This window comes from Enhydra lutris, unplaced genomic scaffold (assembly GCF_002288905.1).
Source record: "Enhydra lutris kenyoni isolate GAN:26980312 unplaced genomic scaffold, ASM228890v2 scaffoldscaffold4, whole genome shotgun sequence".
NCBI classification, from domain to species: Eukaryota; Metazoa; Chordata; class Mammalia; order Carnivora; family Mustelidae; genus Enhydra; species Enhydra lutris.
In genome coordinates, this window is record NW_019154088.1 from 59,518,820 (window position 1) to 59,541,407 (window position 22,588).

Consider the following 22,588-nt stretch of genomic DNA (forward strand, 5'->3'; position numbering starts at 1 on the left):
GTGAAAGAGTGGATGCTACATTAGAACTTTGGGAGAGTGTTCTTTTATTTTCTCCATAGCCTCATTTGAGGAGTGATTAAGATTAATAGAAATTTATAGCGTACTGCTTAGAGAAACCATTTATCCAAAGTTTTTATATTTGTCATCAGTGATTGGTTTGGCCCAGTAGATTATCTATATTCTGATTGACCTGCAGCCTCATCTCTACTGAGGACCAGTGTCATGTGTCACTATTAATAGATGCTTGAAGGGGATCAGGGACAAGCCTAGAAAGAATGTGTGAAGATGAACATGTATGTGTGTCTGAATATATCTATGTGATTTCAGTTGTTTGCAGTTGATTGGGATTTGTGTTATGACCCAGGATGTAGTGCATTTTTGTTTGTTTGTTTGTTTAAAGATTTATTTATTTATTAGAGAGAGAGAGAAAGAGACAGAGATAGTGAGAGAGCGCAGGGAGGAGAAGGAAGAGCAGGGAACCCAACGCTGAACTCAGTCCCAGAACCCTAGGATCATGACCTGAGCCAAAGGCAAGCACTTAACGGAATGACCCACCCAGTGCCCAGATGTAGTGCAGGTTGGTGTATTCTGTAGTTATTTGATACAGCTTGCTTGCTTGCTTGCTTTTTTTTTTTTTTTAAGATTTTTATTTATTTGAGAGAGAGAGAGAGAGAGAGAGAGAATGAGCAGGGGGAATGGCAGAGGGAGAGGTAGAAGCAGACTTCCCTGCTGAGCAGGGAGCCTGAGTAGGGCGCAATCCCAGGACACCCAGAATGACCTAAGCTGAAGGCAGATGCCCAATCCACTGAGCCACCCAGGTGCCCTTGACATTGCATTCAACAGATATCAGTTAAGATAAGGTGGTTGATAGTGTCAGATTATCTGTGTCTTGAATGACATTGTGCTTAGTTCTATCAATTGCTGAGAGAGGGCTATTAAATCTATAGAATCATTCCTTTGCTGCAGTCAAATTTTGCTTCATGTATTTTAAAACTTTGTTATTAGTTGTGTATATTTATGATTGTTATGTCTCCCTGATGAATTGCCACTTTTATTACTGTGAAACATTTTTGTTTATCTCTGGTAATACTTTTCTTTTTTTATGTCTACTTAATCTGATATCAATATGATCATTCCATTCTTTTTTTTTTTTTAAGATTTTATTTATTTATTTGACAGACAGAGATCATAAGTAGACAGAGAAGCAGGCAGAGAGAGGAGGAAGCAGGCTCCCTGCTGAGCAGAGAGCCCGATGCGGGGCTTGATCCCAGGACTCTGGGATCATGACCTGAGCCGAAGGCAGAGGCTATAACCCACTGAGCCACCCAGGCACCCCTGATCATTCCATTCTTAAGCTGTCTGTGTGATACATCTTTTTTTTCATTTGTTTTCAATCTATTTGAGTCTTTATATTTAAAATGCATCTCTTGGGGCGCCTGGGTGGCTCAGTGGGTTAAGCCGCTGCCTTCGGCTCAGGTCATGATCTCAGGGTCCTGGGATGGAGCCCCGCATCGGGCTCTCTGCTCAGCAGGGAGCCTGCTTCCCTCTCTCTCTCTCTCTCTCTGCCTGCCTCTCCGTCTGCTTGTGATCTCTCTCTGTCAAATAAATAAATAAAATCTTAAAAAAAAAAAAAATAAAATGCATCTCTTATGGGCAGCATATGGTTGGATCTTGCTTTCTTATCCATTACGATAATCTCTACCTTTTAGTTGGAGAGCTTCGTTAGTTAATATTTAATGGATTATTGATATGATTCAATTTGGGTATACCATTTTACTCATTTTTTCTGTTAATTCCCTCTGTTTTTATATCTCTATTCTTGTCCTGCCTTGCTTTATCTTAATAATTTTTAGAATTTCATTTTAATGTATCTATTGGCTTTTAGCTCTGCTGCTTTGTATCAGATTTCTGGTGAGATTACAATAAACATTTAAAAATTTTTACAGTCTATGGAGTGCCTGAGTGGCTTAGTCAGTTAAGTTTGCTTTCAGCTCTGTTCATGATCTCAGGGTCCTGGGATCGAGCCCCACAATGGGCTCCCTGCTCAGTGGGGGGGTCTGCTTTTCCCTCTCTCTCTGTATTCTCTCTCTCTCTCAAATAAATAAATAAAAATCTTTAAAAAAATTTTCTTATAGTCTCCTTATACAACTTTTAAGTCATTGTAGGTACATAACTTTTTTATGTAGAAATCTTGCAATTAAATTGATTCATTTATTTGTCATTCTTTATGCTCTACCTTCTTTATATATAAATATATATATATATATATATATATGCCACAAACATGTTTTAAAGCCCCCAAAACCATGTTATAAATTTTTGCTAAAAATAGTCATACATTTTAAACAAATTAAGAGAAAAAAAAGTCTCTTATATTTATCTAGATGTTTATCATTTCCAGTGTTCTTCATTCCTTTCTAGAGGTCTGAGTTTCCATTTGAACTCATTTCCCTTCAGCCTGAAAAAACTTTAACTTACCTTATAATGCAGGTCTGGGGGAACAAATTCTCTTAGTTTTTATTTCTGAATGTCTTTATTTTGCTTATATTCCTTTTTTTTTAAGGTTTATTTTTTACTTTAGGTTTTATTTTTTACTTTAGAGAGAGAGAGAGAGAGGGCACAGGGTGAGGGGCAGACGGAGTTGGAGAGAGAATCTCAGGAAGACTCCCTGCTGAGTGGGGAGCTGGATGTGGGTCTTGATCTCCTGATCCTGAAATCATGGCCTGTGCCAAAATCAAGAGTTAGATGCCTAACCTACTGAGCCACCCAGGTGCTCGCCTTCATTCTTTTTTTAAAACATCTTTATTGAGGTATAATTTACATACCATACAGTTCATTCATTTTAAATGGATAAATTAAATGATTTTTGGTGAATTTACAGAGTTGCAACAGAGATTTTGTGGTCAGCAAGTCAAAAATACTTTTTGGCCCTCGGAAAGTTTTTTGATACCTGCTCAAGCCTCTTGGCTATCAGGAGTGCTAGCCTGTTTTCAGAATACATATTTCACATCATTTTGGAAGGTTGTTAAATAGTCAGGTTAGCTTAAAAGAGCCACCCTCTCCAAGTACCTAATTTGGGAGAATTGACAAAGCTCTGGAAACCTTCCCATCAAGGGGCAGGACTCATTGCCCTGCTTTGAAACTGACCCTTGCAAAGGACAGTATTTCTCGATGACAAATACTCAACAAAATGGGAGAGGAAGAAGATATTGTCTGTAGAGTTAATGATGTTCCAAGTGGCAAAGTCCTGGCCTGATTTTATTGAGTATGATTTGGAAAAAGTGCCCAGAGTAATGAAAAAAAACACTAAAAAAACCCTATTTTTGCAAGAGTAAGTGCCGCAAATTTCCTTTGAAAATCCATTCCTTAGTTGGATATAATAGAGCTCATTGTCTTGGTGTGGCGAAGGAGACATACTAACTTTGAAGCCATCAGGTGTATAAAAGTCAATACCATTTAGACAGTTTCTGGTTCAGTTGTTTGAGCACACAGTTAACTCAAAGCATCACAGTGAATGGTTTCATTTTAAGCCAGCTATGCAAAATAGCAATATTATGTTATTTTGACCTGACAAGATCAAGGCAGACCAGATACAAATTTCCATCCAAATACAAAAGTAATTTCCAAACTTAAGAAAGTGTGGAGCCAGTTTATTCTGTGGTAAGTGAGAAAGAAGAGAAATAAAAGGTAAATATCATCTTCTACTTTTCCTCTTCTGACCATTACACAGAGAACAAACAGCTCCCAGGCAGAAAGAACACGTTCTATTCCAACCAGAATGTATACAGCTTTCTTTTAGGTGTGAAAAGATCATCAGTTGAACTAGAGCTGTTGTTCTTAGCCTCTCTTTAACTCAGTCATGTAGCAACTTTCTGACTTATTTTGGCAAACGCACAAATAATTTGGGTATAATGAAAGAACATATTAAAATTTCATAATAATGAAAAATTTTTTCATTCTTTTCCAACTGGAGGCTTAATCACATACACTTAATGATTTAAGATTGTAGAGTTGCCTTTTGCCCTATGTTGTTTGAGAAGATAAACTTACAAGCAACGAAAGTAAAACAAAATACAACATGATATTCTTTACATGTGGAATCTTTAAAAAAAAGAGTCAAACTCAGAAACAGCAAGGAGAAAAGTTGTCAGGATTGGAGCGTAGAGGGAATAGAAGTTGGTAAAAGGGTACAAACTTCCAGCTGTAAGTTGAGTAAGGTCACACAATGGCTGTACTTGATTAATACTATATTAAATCGTTAAAATTTGCTAAAAGAGTTGAATTTAAATGTTCTCACCAAAAAAAAAAAGATAAATACATGAATTGATTGGATTTGTTACTTTACTAGGTAGTGGGAATCCTTCCACGAAGTATATGTGTATCAAATCACCATGATCAACGCTTTAAATATCTTACAGTTTTGTCAATTATACCTCAATAAACCTAAAAAAAGAGTAAACAATGTGAGAACTATAATATTTAATGCTTCTAGTTTATGAATAGTTCCATTTGACTGCCTTTAAGAACCCTAGTTTTTTGCTCGTTTAACATCTTTATACTTGGGTATTTGCTCATATGTTTCTTTTTGATATTTGCCCTGCATACAGTGGTACCCGATAAACATTTTTCAGTCAGTTAGTGATGAATCAGATAACCCTGTTCTTCTAAAAGTGTAATTTTGCTTTTTCTTTCCTCTATTTAAAATCAGTTTAAGAATTGTGGCAATTCATTCAGTAGAACTATAATGGAAAGAGGAATACAGATTTAAAACTCATGCTTTCTTTTTCTTTTTTTTTAAACTCATACTTTCATTAGGGGAAGTCATTTGAATGAAACACATTATAAATTGTGCTTAATCTTCGTGGGGGTAGGTGTCTTTGGAATGAGAATGCTGTAAAAACCAGAATAGAGCTGTGTGAGTTCAGATAAAAAACCACAGTCTTAAAAATTTTTTAATTTAAATTCTATTAATTCATATATACTATGTTATTACTTGCAGAGGTAGAGGTCAGTGATTCATCATTGGATAGAACACCCAGTGCTCATTACATCATGTTCCCTCCCCAGTGTCCATCACCCAGTTACTCCATCCCTTCAGGCCTCTCCCCTCCAGCAACTCTCAGTTTTGTTTCCTATGATTAAGAGTCTTTTATGGTTTATCTCCCTCTCTAGTTTCATGTTGTTTTATTTTTTTCCTCTCTGACTGGTGTGAGGTGATATCTCATTGTAGTTTTGATTTGCATTTCCCTGATGTTGATCAACTTTTCATGTGTCTGTTAGCCATCTGGATGCCTTCTTTGGAAAAATGTCTATTCAAGTCTTCTGCCCATTTTTTAACTGGATTTTTGGTTTTTTGTATGTTGAGTTTGATAAATTCTTCATATATTTTGGATACTAACCCTTATCAGATATATCATTTGCAAATGTCTTCTCACATTCTGAAGGTCACTGCTTAGTTTTGTTGATTGTTTCCTTTACTGTATAGAAGCTTTTTTATCTTGATTAAGTCCCATTAGTTCATTTTTCCTTTTGTTTCCTTTGTCTCAGGAATTTAGGAAACAAAATAGATGACTGTGGTGGGGGGCGGGGTGGGGGGCGTGGAAACAAACTGGGAAACAGACTCTTAACTATAGAGAACAAACAGGTTTGCTGGAGGGGAGGTGGGTTAGATGGCTAATGGGGATTAAGGAGGGCACTTGAGATGAGCAGTGGGTGTTGTATGTTAAATAATGAATCACTGAAGTTTCCACCTGAAGCTGATATTACACTGAATATTAACGAACTGGAATTTAAATAAAAATTTGAAAGACAAAAAATAAGTAAAAATAAAAAAAAAAAAAGAAAAGAAAAGAATTCCCTGCATTGTAATCAGTGTTATTCCAGGGTCTTCCTTGGGCCCCTATGTTTGGCTCTGTTATATTGCTGACCTCAGTTAACTTAACCATGTACTTTGCTTTCCCCACTACATGCTTCAGGCAAGACTTGTAGTTTTTTGTTTTTCTGTTTTTTATATTTATCTGATTGACCCTTAGATATTGAGTGTTGTGTTACTTACTCTTCCCTTCTTGGCACATGGATTTGGGCAAGGCCCTACTCTTACTTTTATTTACTTGTTTAATTTGTGTTTCCTTCTAGACCCATGCCCTCCTTCCATTTCCCTTTCTCCCTAGGCCACTATTGTGATGTACTTAAGGTGTATCTTTTTGTTCTGTATGTTCTCGCAAAATACATATTATATTTGTATGCTCATGTATTTGTAAATTACATAAATCGATGTTATATGTTATTCTGCTTCTTAAATTTTTCAGCACGTATATTTAAAATGCTCCACTGTTCCAATGTACATCTAATTTGTGTCTAATTGCTGTATGTACTCTATGGTGTGCAACCACCACATGCCCCTTCTCCTTTCTGGAAGATTTTTATAGCTCTATCAGCTATTAGCAAAATAGATTATTAATAAATGTTTGCTGAATGAATGAGTGAGTGAATGAATGAATGAATGAACAAACCAGTAATCAATTTGGGAGTGAGTTCTGAGGGTCCTTAGTGGGGAAAAGATCCAGGTGGAAGGGACAGCAAGACTGAACACCTTGGGAGTGCAGTCAGTGTTTGGAGAAGTAAGTAGTTGGCGTTTGTGTGACTCCTCTGTGTGCACGGAGTGGTGGGAAGGCTGAGAAAGCAAGAGCTTTATTTATTTATTTGAGAGAGAGAGAGAGGATGTGCGAGTGAGGGAGGGGGAGATGTTGAGGATGAGGGAGAGAATCCCAAGCAGGCCCCCCCACTGAATGTGAAGCGTGTGGTGGGGCTCGATCTCACCACCCTGAGACCAGAGTTAAAACCAAGAATCAGTTGCTCAACTGACTGAGCCACCCAGGTATCCCCAAAGAAGTAAACTTTAGAAGAGCGTCGACTGAAGCACAGATTTTTGTTTTTTTCAGATTAATACGTGGGAAACAGAGCTGAATCATGCCTTGCCCTCACCGCTATGTCAAATTGAAGCCTGGCTCCAGAAGATAGAGGAGCTTATAGATGAAGATTTGCCAGCTTCCCAGGATTACTGTGCAGCCATGGCTCTAATACAAGAGAAAATGACTTTAATCAAGGTTAGAATATAAAAAAGAAACATGGAAAAATCTATGCTTTGTTAGGGACTGTTCTTGAGGAAGACTGTGTCCTAGGGAGAAGGGAAGGAAATACAGTGGGTATTTGAGGATGGTTCAGAACGATTCCCTTGGGGATTTTTGGGAGCCACAGATACCTTCACTTTTTTCATGGGCATTCTGCTCGTTCAAGCTGGAAACAATAAGGTAGAGTCTAGTCAGTTCTAAAGCAATTGAAAAGCCTGACCAAAAAGGAGGGAGGAGACTGGTTTAAAATGTGAGAGACTGAGTTCTCAGTAAAGTGGCCTGAAGGAATTTGATATGTGATGATTATAGCATGTGAACCCACAAAGGAGTGGAAAAGAAATCCAAAAATAAAAGATTTTGATAATGCTTTTACCGAAGAAAGTACACTCTGCCTCTCTGTAAAATGTTCCAGTTTAAAGCACTTACGATGAAAATACTCATTCGCAAAGTTTTAGTTAAAAAAAAGTAACGGCGTTATGATTTTGGGGGGGAAAAAGACATGCCCAGAGCAAATGAGATGAACAAACCCCCAGTTACAATGTGTGGCAAGAAGTCTGGTTCATGTCATGCTGAATTTCTTTCCAGAGTCTGATGGATAAATGTGATTGTCATTCCAATACTCTTCTGGCATTCGAAAATGGAGATGAGCAACATTTGCCACCGGTACCACCTAAGAAATTGGAGGAAATGAAAGGACGGTTTGTAACACTTTACCTTCACCACTGCTGAGACCATTCATGTTTGAGCGCTAACACGAGGCCGCAGGGACCAGAAAATGACACATTTTTCTATACTTTCTAACAAGTATTCTTGAAATCTTGATGAATAGTACCTTCAGGTTCTGGGTGATAGTAACATTATATCGTGCTAACCATGCTTCCTCTCTCAGCGGATGATGGTGATGGGCAAAGTTCTGAATGTGGAGTCAGGAACTGAGCTCCGTATCTGAGTTCTGATGACATTACTGTCTTTCTGAGGGTATGCTTCATTTGTAAATACAGGAAGACGATAATCACCCAGTTCATGTCTCACAGGGATACTGGGTGAAATGGGAGGCGGTATTTGAAAGCACTCTGTAAACTCCAAAATAGTATAAACAGAGAGATTATTGAACTCATGGTTGTCCACCTCCACTCTTCTTTTCTCATCATTCATAAGTAACTTACTAGAATGATAATGAGAGGGCATTAGCTTTAATAATGAAAGCTCTTTGAATATGTAAATGTTGAAATTATAGTTGAGTTCAGTTATAGAAAAGTTTACAAACTGAGTAGAATATTTTGGAGATTAACATTTATTGTAGGATTTTTTAAATAGGGGAATCGTTTGTTCAGAAAATTATCTGTTAGATGTTTTTGTCTCAGGAGGAGTTGTTTTATATTTAGCCACAATGTTTGTTTTATTTTGGGTTTTTCTGTTTGTTTGTTTGTTTTGTTTTGTTTTGTTTAAAAAAAAAAAAGAAGAGTTGGGGCACCTGACTGCCCTGGTTGGTAGAGCATGTGACTCCTGATCTCAGGGTCCTGAGTTCAAGCTCCATATTGGGCATAGTAGAGCTTACTTTAAAAAAAAAAAAAAAAAAAAAAAGATTTGAGGATACATCTGAATTCCATGTGTTTAAAATAAAAAGCCAAAGACCCAATATTTTTAGAAATGCCAAACAGATTATCTCGAATTCGGGGAATAATATTAAGTTAAACTCTAAAACCTGCAATATTTTCCAGAATCAACAACATTTCGGGGAAAAAATTCATTCCACGTCTAGAATTTCATTACTATAAGTGCTCAGTTCTTGGTTTGCTAGATGAAGTGAAATTAAAGTTGGATGTTTGGAACATCAAATATGGGAACAAAGAATCTGTGGAATTGTTGCTGGAAGACTGGCATGTAAGCTTTTTACTTTGTGTCATAGACGAGTGTTCTCCATGTCTGGGAGCGGGGTTTGCATTTTTCCTTGGCACAGTTTCCCTTCCCCTTTTCAGGTTTTGAGATGAGTTTTCTTGGTAGCTTTCATTAACTTAAAATTGCCTGGAGAACAGAAGTATAGGTAGTCACATAAACAGACAGTGGGAGGAGGAAGAAAGAGAAAACAGCATTATTTACCTTACCAGGGGAGAGTCAGTTAGCCAGGCTAATTAACATAATAGTTGGAAGATGTTTCAACGTTATTTCCATTAACAGTTCCAACTTTCACTTGTTTAATATTTTTTTCCCACTCAGATTCATGGTTTCATTCAAAAATTAGTTTTTTTCTTAGAACATTTTGTCTTAGCCTTTCAAATTGTAAGAGTGGGAAAGACGGTATATTTTATCTTGAAGCTTTTCTTGGAGAGGGGGTTTAGCTCTTGCAATTTATAGGGAAAAAAATGTTGCAATGACTTAAATATATACATGTTCATCTATAAATTAAAAGCATCCTAGAAATGTCATTATCTACAGTTAGGACTTATCATTCTTTCTGTTCCCTTCTTTATGGAATGAGAGCCCAAAAAGAAAAATCCAAGATTGTATGTTGCAGTGCAAAAATTGAAAAACATGTTGAAGAGAGATTTATTTACAGTGAATGATTTAAACACTATACATTCCCGAATGGGAGGCATCATTCTAAATTAGACTAGGTTTTGAGTATCTTTCTTTCTTTTGCTTTCTTTGATTTTTCATTTTTCCATTTAAGTAATCATACCATTGGGACCTAATAAGTGCACAATAAATAGGAGTTTTTAGTTAACTCTGTATTTTTCCATAGCAGAGTTTGCTTGCATAGGACACATAATTTGACTAATGGCAGTGTCTCAAATGTTTTTATGTGACGGGTGGTAACTATAGCATACTCTAATATGTCTAATAAAAATTATTCAGTATTAATAAAATGTGCAAAATAAGAGAAACTGATATAAATTATGCAATATTAATAAATACATGAAACAGAAGATTTTGAAAATTCTGTACTTCACTTGTCTTTTCCTGCAGGAGGAAAACCACTCTAGAACTGTACCACTACAGTAAGATAAACTTTGTCAGGTCTCATACCTGCATAGTGTTCATGTTCCTACTTCTATTTCTTAGGTCTTAACTATCTTTCTTCATGACCTGCTCTTCTTTTCTACCCAAATATACAGTATTTAGGCCTTAAAGAAATTTTGATGCCTACGTGTTTCCTCAATATTTATGTCTCTATCTGGATATCATGGCACATTTTAAATAGTAAAAAAACTGTCAATGTATTTTTTTCCTTTCCCTCCCAGAAATTTATCGAAGAAAAAGAATTCCTAGCTCAACTTGAAACTTCCTTTCAGAAATGTGAAGAAATCCATAAGAATTTAGGTAAAGCTGTACAGTTACTTTTTGATGGAATGACCATCACTTGAAAATAGCATTTTATCTGTTTTGCTTACTTTATACCTTCATGTTTTAGGAATTGGTTTTACATATTGGTTTTTTTTGAAAACCCTTGCATTCACTTTTAATATTATCGAGTATTTATTTATTTCAACACTGTCAATTAATATACAAGTATTTTTCTTAAGAGTATGATTTTTATTAATAATAAACTGTTTTCTGAGATTACTTTCTTGTTTTGTTAACATTATAGCTGGAGAATATCAGGATATTAGTAAAGAATATACCATGGTGGAATATAATGTTTGTATGTATAAAAAATATATGTATAATGTGAAATCCACTCTACAAAAAGTTCTGACATGTTGGGCTACTTATATGGAAAAACTTCGCTTACTCAAGACTTGTTTTGAGGAGACAAAGAAGGAACAGATTAAAGAGGTATTTTCAGGCTAATGGTACCTCTTCAGTTTTACTTTTTTTTTTTTTTTTTTTATTTTTTTTTTTTTTTTTTTTTTTTTTTTTTTTTTTTTTTTTTTTTTTCATTTTGTTTGGAGATCTTCATTTTCAATCCAAAAATGAAAGGCCAGGGAAAGTAAACATGACTCTTGGAAAAATTCTTTAAGGTATTGGAAAGAGTTTAGTTTCTTTCTAATATAATTGCCAAAAGGAAGTTTTCTCCTTATTATAGGTGTTACACACACACACACACACACACACACACACACACACACACAGTGTAGTTTTTGGAAGATATATTGCTAAGTTCTTTGAAAGAAAATAGAAGACTTGGAGTATTTGATAGCTTATAGATACATTTAACTAAAGTTGATATTTTAAAAAGTTTTATTTTTCCATTTGGTTGAATACATTTCAGCTCTAAAATCTCTGAGTTTCTAGAGGAAGAAAATGAAAATACCTTAGACTTATGTGGAGAGGCATGGAAGAAATTTCAGTGTCATTCATTATTCTTTTCATTTGCTAGTCATATAATCTGTTTTATGATTATTCTCTGAGGTAGCTTTTCTTTCTTTCATTTGTTTTTCCCTGTCGCAAATAGATATAGACAGGTTAAACATTTTCCAAATAGAAACTAAAGTTACTCAGCTGAAAACGGACTGTTTATATGAAAGTAAAATTTGTGATACATGTAGGAATGCAGGAAGAATATTTGAGGGGTTAGTGAGTCATTCTCCCTGTCCCCTGTAGGATACTACAAATCTCAGTCTTTGACTTTCAACACTCATGTGTTTAAAGATTTTTTAAAAAGTTTTTATTTAAATTTTAGTCGGTTAACATACTGTGTAATATTAATTTCATTTGTACAATGTAGTGATTCAACACTTGCGCACGGCACCCAGTGCTCATAAGGACAAATTCACTCCTTAATCTTCCTCACCTATTTCTCCCATCCCCCCAATTACCTTCCCTCTAGTGGCCATCAGTTTGTTCTCTATAGTTACGAATCTGTTTCTTGGTTCCTCCCACCTCTCTCTCTCTCTCTTTGTCCATTAGCTCATTTGTTTCTTAAATTCCACATATGAGTGTAATCATATGGTATTTGTCTTTCTCTGACTGACTGACTTTGCTTAGCATTATACTCTCTACCTCCATCCATTAAAGATCTTTTATGAAAATTCACATAACTGAGAAAAGTAACACATTAAGCCTTGTAGTTCCCAAACTCTGTGCTGAGGTGTCCTGAGCTGCCAAAGAGGACTTTCAAGATAATTTAACATTTGAAGGAGACACACGATCAGTCTGTTGGGCACCATGCAGCAAATAACTACTAAGTGGTTTGGACCCACCTACTTGAAAATAAGATCTTTAAGATAAATCTGGCCTAGGGACTCTATGAAAAAATTACTGAGACATTTAGGGCACCATGAACTGATAAGTGCTTGAGAACCTTTGCTCCAAGTTCATTAACCACTTAAGAAAGATAGAACATCAGGGGTGCCTGGGTATTTCAGTTGGTTAAGTGTCTGCCTTTGGCTCAGGTCATGATCCAGGGATCCCAGGATGGAGGAGAAGTTTGCTTCTCCCTCTCCCTGTCCCTCTGTGCATGCTCGCGCGCGCTCTCTCTCTCTCTCTCAAATAAATAAATAAATAAAATCTTAAAAAAGGAAGAAAGAAAGAAAGGAAGAAAGAAAGAAAGAAGGAAAGAAAGAACATCAGATGCTTCCTAAAAGTTTAGGACCAGAAGTGATGACAGGCAGCTGGTGTCCGCCAATTAGTGATCAGGAATGAAGAGCTAGTCCAACAGGGAAGGCTCAGAATCCCTAAGAACCTCACAGTCACTTTGGCTTAGAATCAACCTTAGTAAAGATCTCTTCTGGATAATGGAAAGAGAAGTGTTAATGTCATTAAAATGTGTTGCTTCTGTGTTGTGTAGGTGCCCTTTGAGACACTATCCCAATGGAATGTAGAACATACTACTTTAAACGAAGTGGGAAATTTCCTGATTCAAGTCAGTAATGATGTAGTTGGATCATCTATTTCTAAAGAACTGAGAAGACTGAATAAAAGATGGAGAAAATTTATTACCAAAACTCAGCTTGTAAGTTTTTTTGGTTTTGTTTTTGTTTTTTGGTAACAGTTTCATTGAGCTATAGCTCCCATGCCATACAGGTCACTCATTTGAAGGGTGTAACTCAGCGGTGTTGAGTATATTCAGAGTTGTGTGGCCATCACCATCGCAAATTTTTGAGCATTTTTGTCACCTCCTAAGGAAGCTCTGTACCCCTTAGTAGTCACTTCCCACCTTCTCCCAGCCTCCTCAGCAGCCACTAATCCACTTATGTCTCAGTAGATTTGCCTATTCTGGATATTTCCCTCCGATGGGATCATGTAATATCTGGTCTTGTTTCTTGCCTTTTTTCACTTAGCATAATGTTTTCAAGGTTCATCTGTGTTGTAGCATGTATCAGTACTTCCATTTCTTTTTATGGCAAATAATAATCTGTTGTATGGATACCCAACATTTTACTTATTCATTGATCAGTTCATGCACACTGGCTTCTTTCCATCTTTTTGACTATTACTAATAATGTTGCTGTGAACGTTTATGTGCAGGTTTTTGTGTGGAAAAGTAATATATCGCTTTCTAGTTGAAATTCATTTACTATTAATAGAATAACATAAGCATTTTGCCTACCGATTTCAAGTTTCTTGAGAACATACGCCAAGCTTTATATAGCTTTATAGTTAGCAAAGTGCCTTATAAAAGCAGACCTTTAATAAATAATTTTTGAATTTAAATGATTAAATTATTGTTTCTTAGTAATTTGAGACAGGGTTTTTTGGGGAAATATTCTTTATAAAACTGTTATTAAGTGATAAATCCCAGAAATACATTGAATATATTATGTCCATTTATTGTTGGTAATAATATAACTTCACATAAAAAATATGGGCTTTAAATTTCATGACATTTTTTATAGGAGATGAACCTTCCACTTATAAAAATACAGGATCAGCCTGATTTTGAAAATTACGAAAATACTCAGCTACCTAAAGAAGGAAAACCAACTGTTGATTTTTCAAGAGATATGTCAGTAGAACTTCCTGAAAATCATAATCAGAATATAAAGGTAAAATAGTCATATTTTATATATTTCATTTGTATATAGAAATAACTTGACGATTTAAAAAAAGTTTTTTTTAAGTAGGCTCCATGCATGGAGCCCAGTGCAGGGCTTGACCTCATGACCCTGAGATCAAGACCTGCACTGAAATCAAGAGTCGGATGCTTAACCGACAGAGCCACCCACGCGCCCCAACTTGGCTATTTTTCTTTTGATAAGGGCATATTGTTGAAACAGTGGTAAATGTAATTATTGGATAACATTTAAAGTATGGTCATTTTCTACTAGAATGTGTAAGTGGATCCCTCCATGAAGGAGCTTTCAGTGTCCACGTCTGTGTCTCTTATTCACTGAGGACTTTCACAGGCATGCAGAAGCAGCCATGACATCTAGGCTATGGAAACAGAGTTGATATTTTCTTCAGATGATTTCTGACTTGTGCTCAGGGACTGCCCAGCTTTGGTCTAGCCCCTGGCCTGTATCTTGCTTCCTTTCTGTACAACGGGGGACAATATAATCTTTATTTCTTGTTTTGTTGGATAATTTGGACAATGATTTAGATTATAGACAATTATAGACAAGACTACGGAAAAGGAACAAAGAAAGAATTACACACATGTAAGATATAATACCTGGGATTTGCGAAATGTGCCCCCTTCCAAATAATAATGGATCCAACTTCACTTGAAGTAAGTTTTCACTGGCTTTGGCCAGTGGCCCTGATGGGGTGCCAGTGTTTCCCACCATAAGGAGACCTGATGAGAGATAGTCTTGAAAGATCTGAAATTGTGCAGTATGCTTTTAGAATGTAAGAATGTGGAATACTATTTTCTTCTAAAACATTTAAGATACAGTCGATTAACAACAACTTTACTAATGGATCTATCATGTAAGGTATAAAGCTGCAGCATAACAGCCTACAGGCTACTGAGAGATGATTAATGGGACAAGGCTTCATTGTGTTGAAGCTGGATTCCGAGTCTCTTCCTGGTGATGTTTCACAGCTCCTGTTGCGTAGAGTTGTGTTTAGTTAAATTGTATATGAGTTTTAGACATTTCTGTAGAGTCATTACCCTAATTTCCTAACCTTTAATCTTTTTATCTGTAAAGTGGAGATGATAGTAAATAAATGATAGGAATGATATTCTCATTAAGAAAATATATGTGTATGGGGCGCCTGGGTGGCTCAGTGGGTTAAGACGCTGCCTTCGGCTCGGGTCATGATCTCAGGGTCCTGGGATCGAGCCCCACATCGGGCTCTCTGCTCAGCCACGGAGCCTGCTTCCTCCTCTCTCTCTCTCTGTCTGCCTCGCTGCCTACTTGTGATCTCTCTCTGTCAAATAAATAAATAAAATCTTTAAAAAATAATAAAAGAAAAAAAATAAAAGAAAATATATGTGTACATGGAGTACCTGGGTGGCTCAGTTGGTGAAGCATCTGCCTTCAGCTCAGTTCAAGATCCCAGGGTCTTGGGATCAAGCCCCATGTGGACTCCCTGTTCAGTGGGGCATCTGCTTCTCCCTCTGCCCCTCCCCATGCTCATGCTGTCTCTCTCTCAAATCAATAAAATCTTTTAAAAAAAAGGAAATATATGTGAACAAAATTTTTACTTTCTAAAGTGATTAATACGATCATAAAGTGCTATTATCATTGTCCCAAAACTAGGTTTTAAGTTACTAAAATAGGTTGAATTAGATGTCTTCAGGAAAAAAATACATAACTTTCTTTTTTTAACTGAAAATTCTTTTATAATATAAATGTTGTTCTTAGCAATAATTGTGACTGTTGTAGGCCGGGGAAGAACGTGAAAAAGAAAATGAATTCACAGGGCAATTTCAAGTGGCTGAAGAGGTTGAAAAACTCATTGGACAAGTGGGAATCTGGGAGGCAGAAACCGAATCTCTTTTGGAGCTTCTGAGACGTCAAGAGGGTGTTGATGCCTCAGTGGAAGAACGTTTGCAGGTAGGAGTGTAAAAGTATTAAAAGAATAGATTTCATGGTTGTGGACTTAAGTATTAAGATAAATACAAGGTTTTGAGGTGCCTGGGTGGCTCAGATGGTTAAGCATCTGCCTTCAGCTCAGGTCATGATCCCAGGGTCCTGTGATGGAGCCCCGCATCAGGCTCCTGGCTCAGTGGGAAGTCTGCTTCTCCCTCTCCCTCCCCCTGCTCATGCTCCCTTTCTCTGTATCTCTCTGTCTCAGGTGAGTAAATAAAATCCTAAAAAAAAAAAAAAAAAAAAAGATAAATACAGTTTTAAAGTAAGTAGTAATAGGGGGTGCCTGGGTGACTCAGTTGAGTGTCTGACTCTTGATTTCAGCTCAGATCATGATCTTAGGGTCATGGGATGGAGCCTTTTCTTGGGCTCTGTGCTCAGTGGAGAGTCTGCTTGAGATTCTTTCTCCCTCTCTCCCTGGCCCCCAACCCTGCTCATTCTCTCTATTTCTAAATAAATAAAATCTTTAAAAAAAAAATAAGTAGTAATAGGACTGTTTGAGTTTTCTTTGTTCAGAGTTTTAATAATTGCATGGATTGTCATCCCTGGATCATTTGCTGTGATTTTGCTTGAAGACAGAGAATAGGTTAGGAGACCACCAGTACTACCTTATGACTCTCAATTCTTGAACTAATTTTCCCAGCTACAGAATGTCAGATAGGTCGGTGCACTGTGAGTGTAAGAGATTATAGGATCTGTGCTTTGAAAGCTCACCCACTGATTAAACCACTTTGCCTTCCTTCCTTGATGCAGGGAGGGTGACGGATGTTGTTAAAACCTCTCTGTCTTTATTCTCTGGCAGTTCAACTCATTGAAAAGCAATGAAGCAAGAGTGTGTTTTAATATCATTCAGTTCTCCTGGGAAAGAAGTTACAATTGAGGTTTTTACTGAGTTCCCGCTCAGCTATAAAACTTATGGAGCATGTCATAAATTACAACAAGATGGAAAGTTCCTGGAATAAAGGAATATTTATATAATTATTTTTTTTTAAACCTGCCTTTCTGAAAGGTGTATATATAGCACTTTGTGTTTTCATGGTTTATAATAATGGTTTTTTAAAAAAGGATTTTATTATTTGACAGAGATCACAAGTAGGCAGAGAGGCAGGCAGAGAGAGAGGGGGAAGCAGGCTCCTCACTGAGCAGAGAGTCCGATGTGGGGCTCCATCCCAGGACCCTGGGATCATGACCTGAGCTGAAGGCAGAGACTTAACCCACTGAGCCACCCAGGCGCCCCAGAATGGTATTTTTTATTGCTTTGTAAATATTAAAAAAAGTTACCTGTGCCATCTGTCAGTGCTTTTATTTATTTTTATTTTATTTTTATATTTATTTATTTGCTATAACTAGAATTTATTTTAGTGAAAGAAATGAGTGAGGAATGAGAAATTCAATATTTTGAAGCCTTCTATAAACAATGAAAATACAAACATACTGGAATATATTTATGTTTACAAGGAATTAAGTAGATCTTTATTAGAGCAAGATATATGGTGCATAAAGAAATGCAAATTGCGGGGCGTTGGGTGGCTCAGTTGTTAAGCGTCTGCCTTCAGCTCCTGTCATGATCCCAGGGCCCTGGGATCAGGCCCCGCATGGGGCTCCATGCTCGGCGGGAAGTCTGCTTCTCTCTCTCCCACTCCCCCTCCTTGTGTTCCCTTGCTCGCTTTGTCTCTCTCTGTCAAATAAATAAAATAAAAACAAAACAAAAAACAAAAAACCAAATTGCTGGGGCTCCTGGGTGGTTCAGTCGTTAAGCATCTGCCTTCGGCTCAGGTTATGATCCCGCAGTCCTGGGATTGAGCCCCACATCAGCCTCCCTGCTCATCGGGGAGTCTGCTTCTCTTTCTCCCACTCCCCCAGCTTGTGTTCCCTCTCATGCTGTTTCTCTGTCAAATAAATAAATAAATCTTAAGGAAAAAAAAGAAATGTGAATTGCTGTGCAGTATAGGTGATGTGATTTTTTAAAATGGTTTTTAAAACGGTTGTTTTTTTAAATTTAAATTCTAGTTAGTTGACATACAGTTCAGTATTAATTTCAGAAATAGAGTTCAGCAGTTCATCATTTACATGGAACACCCAGTGCTCATCATCACAAGTGCCCTCCTTAATACCCATCTCCCATCTAGCCCATCCCCCACCCAACTCCCTCCATCAACCCTGTTTGTTCTATGTAGTTAAGAGTCTCTTGGGGTGCCTGGGTGGCTCAGTGGGTTAAACCTCTGCCTTCGGCTCAGGTCATGGTCTCAGGATCCTGGGATTAAGCCCCGCATCGGGCTCTCTGCTCAGCAGGGAGCCTGCTTCCCTCTCTCTCTGCCTGCCTCTCTGGCTACTTGCGATCTATCAAATAAATAAATAAAATCTTAAAAAAAAAAAAAAGTCTCTTATAATTTGTTTCCCCCCTCTGTCTTTTTGCACCCTCCCAAATGTTCATCTGTTTTGTTTCTTAAATTCCACATATGAATGAAATCATGTGGTATTTGTCTTTCTCTGATTGACTTATTCTGCATAGCCTAATACACTGTAGCTTCATCCACTTTGTTGCAAATGGCAAGATTTCATTCTTTTTGATGGATGAGTAATTCCATTGTATAAATACAACATCTTTATCCATTCATCGGTTGGTGGACATTTGGATTCTTTCCATAGTTTAGCTATTGTTGATAATGCTGCTATAAACATTGGGGTGCATGTACCCCTTCGAATGTGTATTTTTGTATCCTTTGGGTAAATACCTAATAGTGCAATTGCTGGATCGTAGGGTAGTTCTACTTTTGGCTTTTTGAGGAAGTTCCATGCTCTTTTCCAGAATGGCTGCACCAGTTTGCATTCCCACCAACAGTGTAAGAGGGTTCCCCTTTATCCTTGCCATCACTTGTTGTCTCTTGTGTTAATTTTAGCCATTCTGACAGTTGTGAGATGATATTTCATCATAGCTTTGATTTGTATTTCCCTGATAATGAGTGACGTTGAGGATAAAACAATTGCATTTTATACTTCATGCTTTTACATCCATAGAAAAATGTGTGTAAAGATAAACAGAGAACTAATTCTGTGTTGATCCTGTATTATGGCCCACTCTTAGCACAATTCCTGTTGCCTAGTAGATGCAAACCAAGTATTTTTAAAATGAATGTGTGAATGATTGACTTAAATGGCCACAAAGGGAATAATGGGGAAGAAGAGAAGCTTTTCATTTACATTCTGTACCTTTCCATTTCTGAGTTTTTTAATGTGAGCTTTTGTTACTTTAATAATGAAAAAGAGAAAAACATTAAAATGATAAATGAATGTAGTACATTCAGTGTAGGACATTTAAATATTGCACAAAAGAATAAAGAAAATAAAAATTACCATGATCCCACTGCTCTAAGATAAATAAAATCAGCATTTATCTAGTTGATATCAAAGTGTGATTTCTGTATTATCATACTCATACCATCCTTGAGTTGTGATTAATTTTTTTGCTGATTTGATAATTGAAAAGCTGTACCTTGTTATTATTTTAATTTGTACTTATCTTATTACATGTAAGGTTGAACTATCTGTTATGTATTATTCAACCATTTGTTTCTGTAAATTACCTGTTTATGTGTTTTCTGAATTGGGGGGGAATCTTGGTACTTCTCTTATTGAATTTATAAGCTCTTTGAGTCATGACACATTTTCATTTGTATGGCATATATTTTTACCAATTCGTGGACTTTTAGGTTGTTTATTTTATTTTACATAGAAAATCTTCGTGTTTATGTTTCTACTCTTACCCCCAAAAAGTTGCTTCATACCCAGAGAGAGTATGTTAGTTTTTATGGATAATTTCTTTTGTTTCATAGTTTCCTATTTTATATGTAACTTTCTGATCCATCTGAAATTTATTTTTAGTATGTGGTAGAAAGCATAGTTTTAAAAAGATTTATTTTCCAGTAGTCATTTTCTCCAGTAACGGTTATTGTATTTCCTTCCAACTGATTTGACTTAGAACAACTTCATTTTAAAGTTTATTACTATTCTCTCAACTTATTTTCTGTCAATTGGCGTTGCATTACTTCTAGGCTTTAGTTTATTGACATGCTTACTGTATAAAGAATAATCTGTAAAAGCCTATGTTTCTCAGAGTCTGTACTGATACAAAGTTTCAAAATGAGTTTTTAAAATAACATTTCTAGAGTACAGATTTATCTCATTTGGGATTTATCTCATTTTTATGATTTTGTGATGAGATTAAGGCCAATGTTTAAAATTTAATCAGAATTTTTATCATGGTCTCACTTTGTTTTAATAGCACCTTATTGCCAAAGGCTCTATGTATGAGGAGCTTGTGTCTAGAACTGAAGATATCTTACAAATGGATGTACAAAATATTTCAAGCCAGGAGTCCCTTCAACATGTTCTCACAGTTGGGCTTCAGACAAAGATTCAAGAAGCCAAAGAGAAAGTTCAGGTCTCTCTTTAATATTTCCTAGTTGATGAATTTGTCTTTAAAAGTGAGTGGTCGGTGGGAGGATGGGGAAGAGAGGGAGGGGTTGCCTTAGACATGGGCCGTGTTTTATAAAATATTACTTTTGCATTTTATATATGTATTTTAAATAATTCAGAGCATATTAGAAAATACCAATATAATAAATAGGCTATTTTTATATCTAGTGGGAATTTAAGAGTTACTACTCAAAGAGTATGTTTATTATGACTTACTGAACAGCTGGGTCAGGCGTTGAGAATTTTTTTTTGTTTCTGCAGATCAGTATGGTAAAATTAGTTGCTGCGTTAAAAAACTCGGCTGATACCGAGTTCAACCTGGATGTCAGGCTGAAGATGGAAGCGTCACAGAAGGAGCTCGACTCCTACATGACAAGGGCTGAGCAATTACTTGGACAACGAGAAAGCCAGAGCGGACTAATTTCAAAATACAAGGTGGGACTTCTCTGCCATCAAATGTAGGCTCTTTATTATTGGCTACCTGTCTCATTTGAAATCGAGGTGTTTTCATCCCTGTCGTTACAAAGTTATGGTAACTTGACAAAGCTTCCCAGTTTGAGACGCTGTTCCCGGAAACTATTAAAAATAGACATCAACATGAATGATTTTTTCAATTTAAATTTTATTATAGAACTGCCGAGTGGACTCAGGGGTAGTGCGTCGAGAGCACAGCTGATTCTATGATAGTGAGCATGGATTTAATTTCTCTTGCTTTTCACACCAGTGAAACGGTTAAAATAAGGCCAGCTACCAAGTTCATTGTGAGACTTTAAATGAAAATGAGGCCAGTAAAGGCACTTGGGATAGGTAAAATTCTCTGAATGTGAAATAGCACTTTTATTATTAAAATGCATTGATAAAAGTTCCATGTGGACCTAGTGCTGACAGTAGTTCAAGACCCAGTGATGTTGTTCTGGACGGAGGCAGTTTCACGTTGCTTTTTCCTGGCTTGAGAGGGGGCTGAAGATGTGTGCAAACCCGAGAGTCACTGGTCATTAACACAGGGCAGCTGCTTGGGGGGATAGGAAGTCAAAGTAAGACAAGGCTCTACCCCTGGACACATTGGTTGAGTGTTGGGTATCCTTCCGCTCATTCCTTTATTCAACATTTCATACACTTGCTGAACATTTAAAATGCGTTAGGCACCTGTGGGGGGGTTACCCCCACACTTTTTTGGGAGATGGAGCCTCTTTTTAGTCTATTGTGGCCTCCTTCACTTTTCTGGGCCTCATTCCCTGTGTTGCTTTCTGGATTGTGAACGAGACGGGGCCGTTATCAGCCATCTCGACACCGCTTTTCCCATGACCTCAGAACCCTCCCTGCCTGATCTGTGCTGTGCACACGTTGCTAGTCACCCCCTTTGACTGGTTCCCTCTGTAGGCTTTTGCCGCTTCTCTTCCCAGGTTGCTGAGAGTACTAAACTGACCTTATAGAGTCAGTGGTTCTCAGTGCTTCTCGTAATAACCACTGGGCTGCATGTCAGGATGCTGATAGGGTCTGCTCAGGAGAGACAGAAGGCAGAGGAGACATGGAGGCTGCAGGCCCCTTCTCCTCCAGAGAGGGGGAGTTAGAGGTGTTGGGCTGACACTGTTTTCCTCTTTCTGACCCTTTGCCTTTTGGAATCTGAGGGAGGGATTCCCCCTCCTCCCCACCTTTTTCCTCCGGCATTTAGTAAAGTAGATCTGTTTTCAAACAGAAGCAAGACCCCTGCCCTGCCAGGTCTGCCCTGAGACCTTGGGTCTCCAGGGAGACATGAATAGTAGGAGCCTCCTGCCAGCATGTGGGTTAGTGTCTCCCTAGGTCATAAATCTCGCAGGCCTCACGGAGGCTGTGGAGGAGGGCCCTGGGGCTCAGCACCGTACCTTTTCTGCAGGAGGCCCATAGCAGATGCCGTGAGGGCATCAGCGAATTCCCACCCGGCTGAATTGCCTTATTCCCTAGAATTACTTTCGTCTTCTGTCTCCTGTAGGTTTTCTGCCTCTTTCACAAACCCTAGACTATTCTTTGTTCTGTCGTTTGCTAATTAACTAGGTTTCTGCCAGGTAATTGCCAGGTAACTACTCC

At 37.3% G+C, this 22,588-nt stretch overlaps 1 protein-coding gene across 1 annotated transcript in view; it reads left to right on the plus strand.

Moving 5' to 3' along the window:
• The window catches only part of LOC111159679 (spectrin repeat containing nuclear envelope protein 2), a 275,318-nt gene that overhangs the window by 45,543 nt on the left and 207,187 nt on the right, over positions 1-22,588 (plus strand). Inside the window, 10 exon segments of the mRNA XM_022522256.1 lie at positions 6,942-7,106; positions 7,716-7,828; positions 8,852-9,014; positions 10,373-10,451; positions 10,720-10,907; positions 12,862-13,026; positions 13,910-14,059; positions 15,845-16,015; positions 20,331-20,489; positions 20,786-20,959. Coding sequence (XP_022377964.1) covers positions 6,942-7,106; positions 7,716-7,828; positions 8,852-9,014; positions 10,373-10,451; positions 10,720-10,907; positions 12,862-13,026; positions 13,910-14,059; positions 15,845-16,015; positions 20,331-20,489; positions 20,786-20,959 — 1,527 coding nt within the window.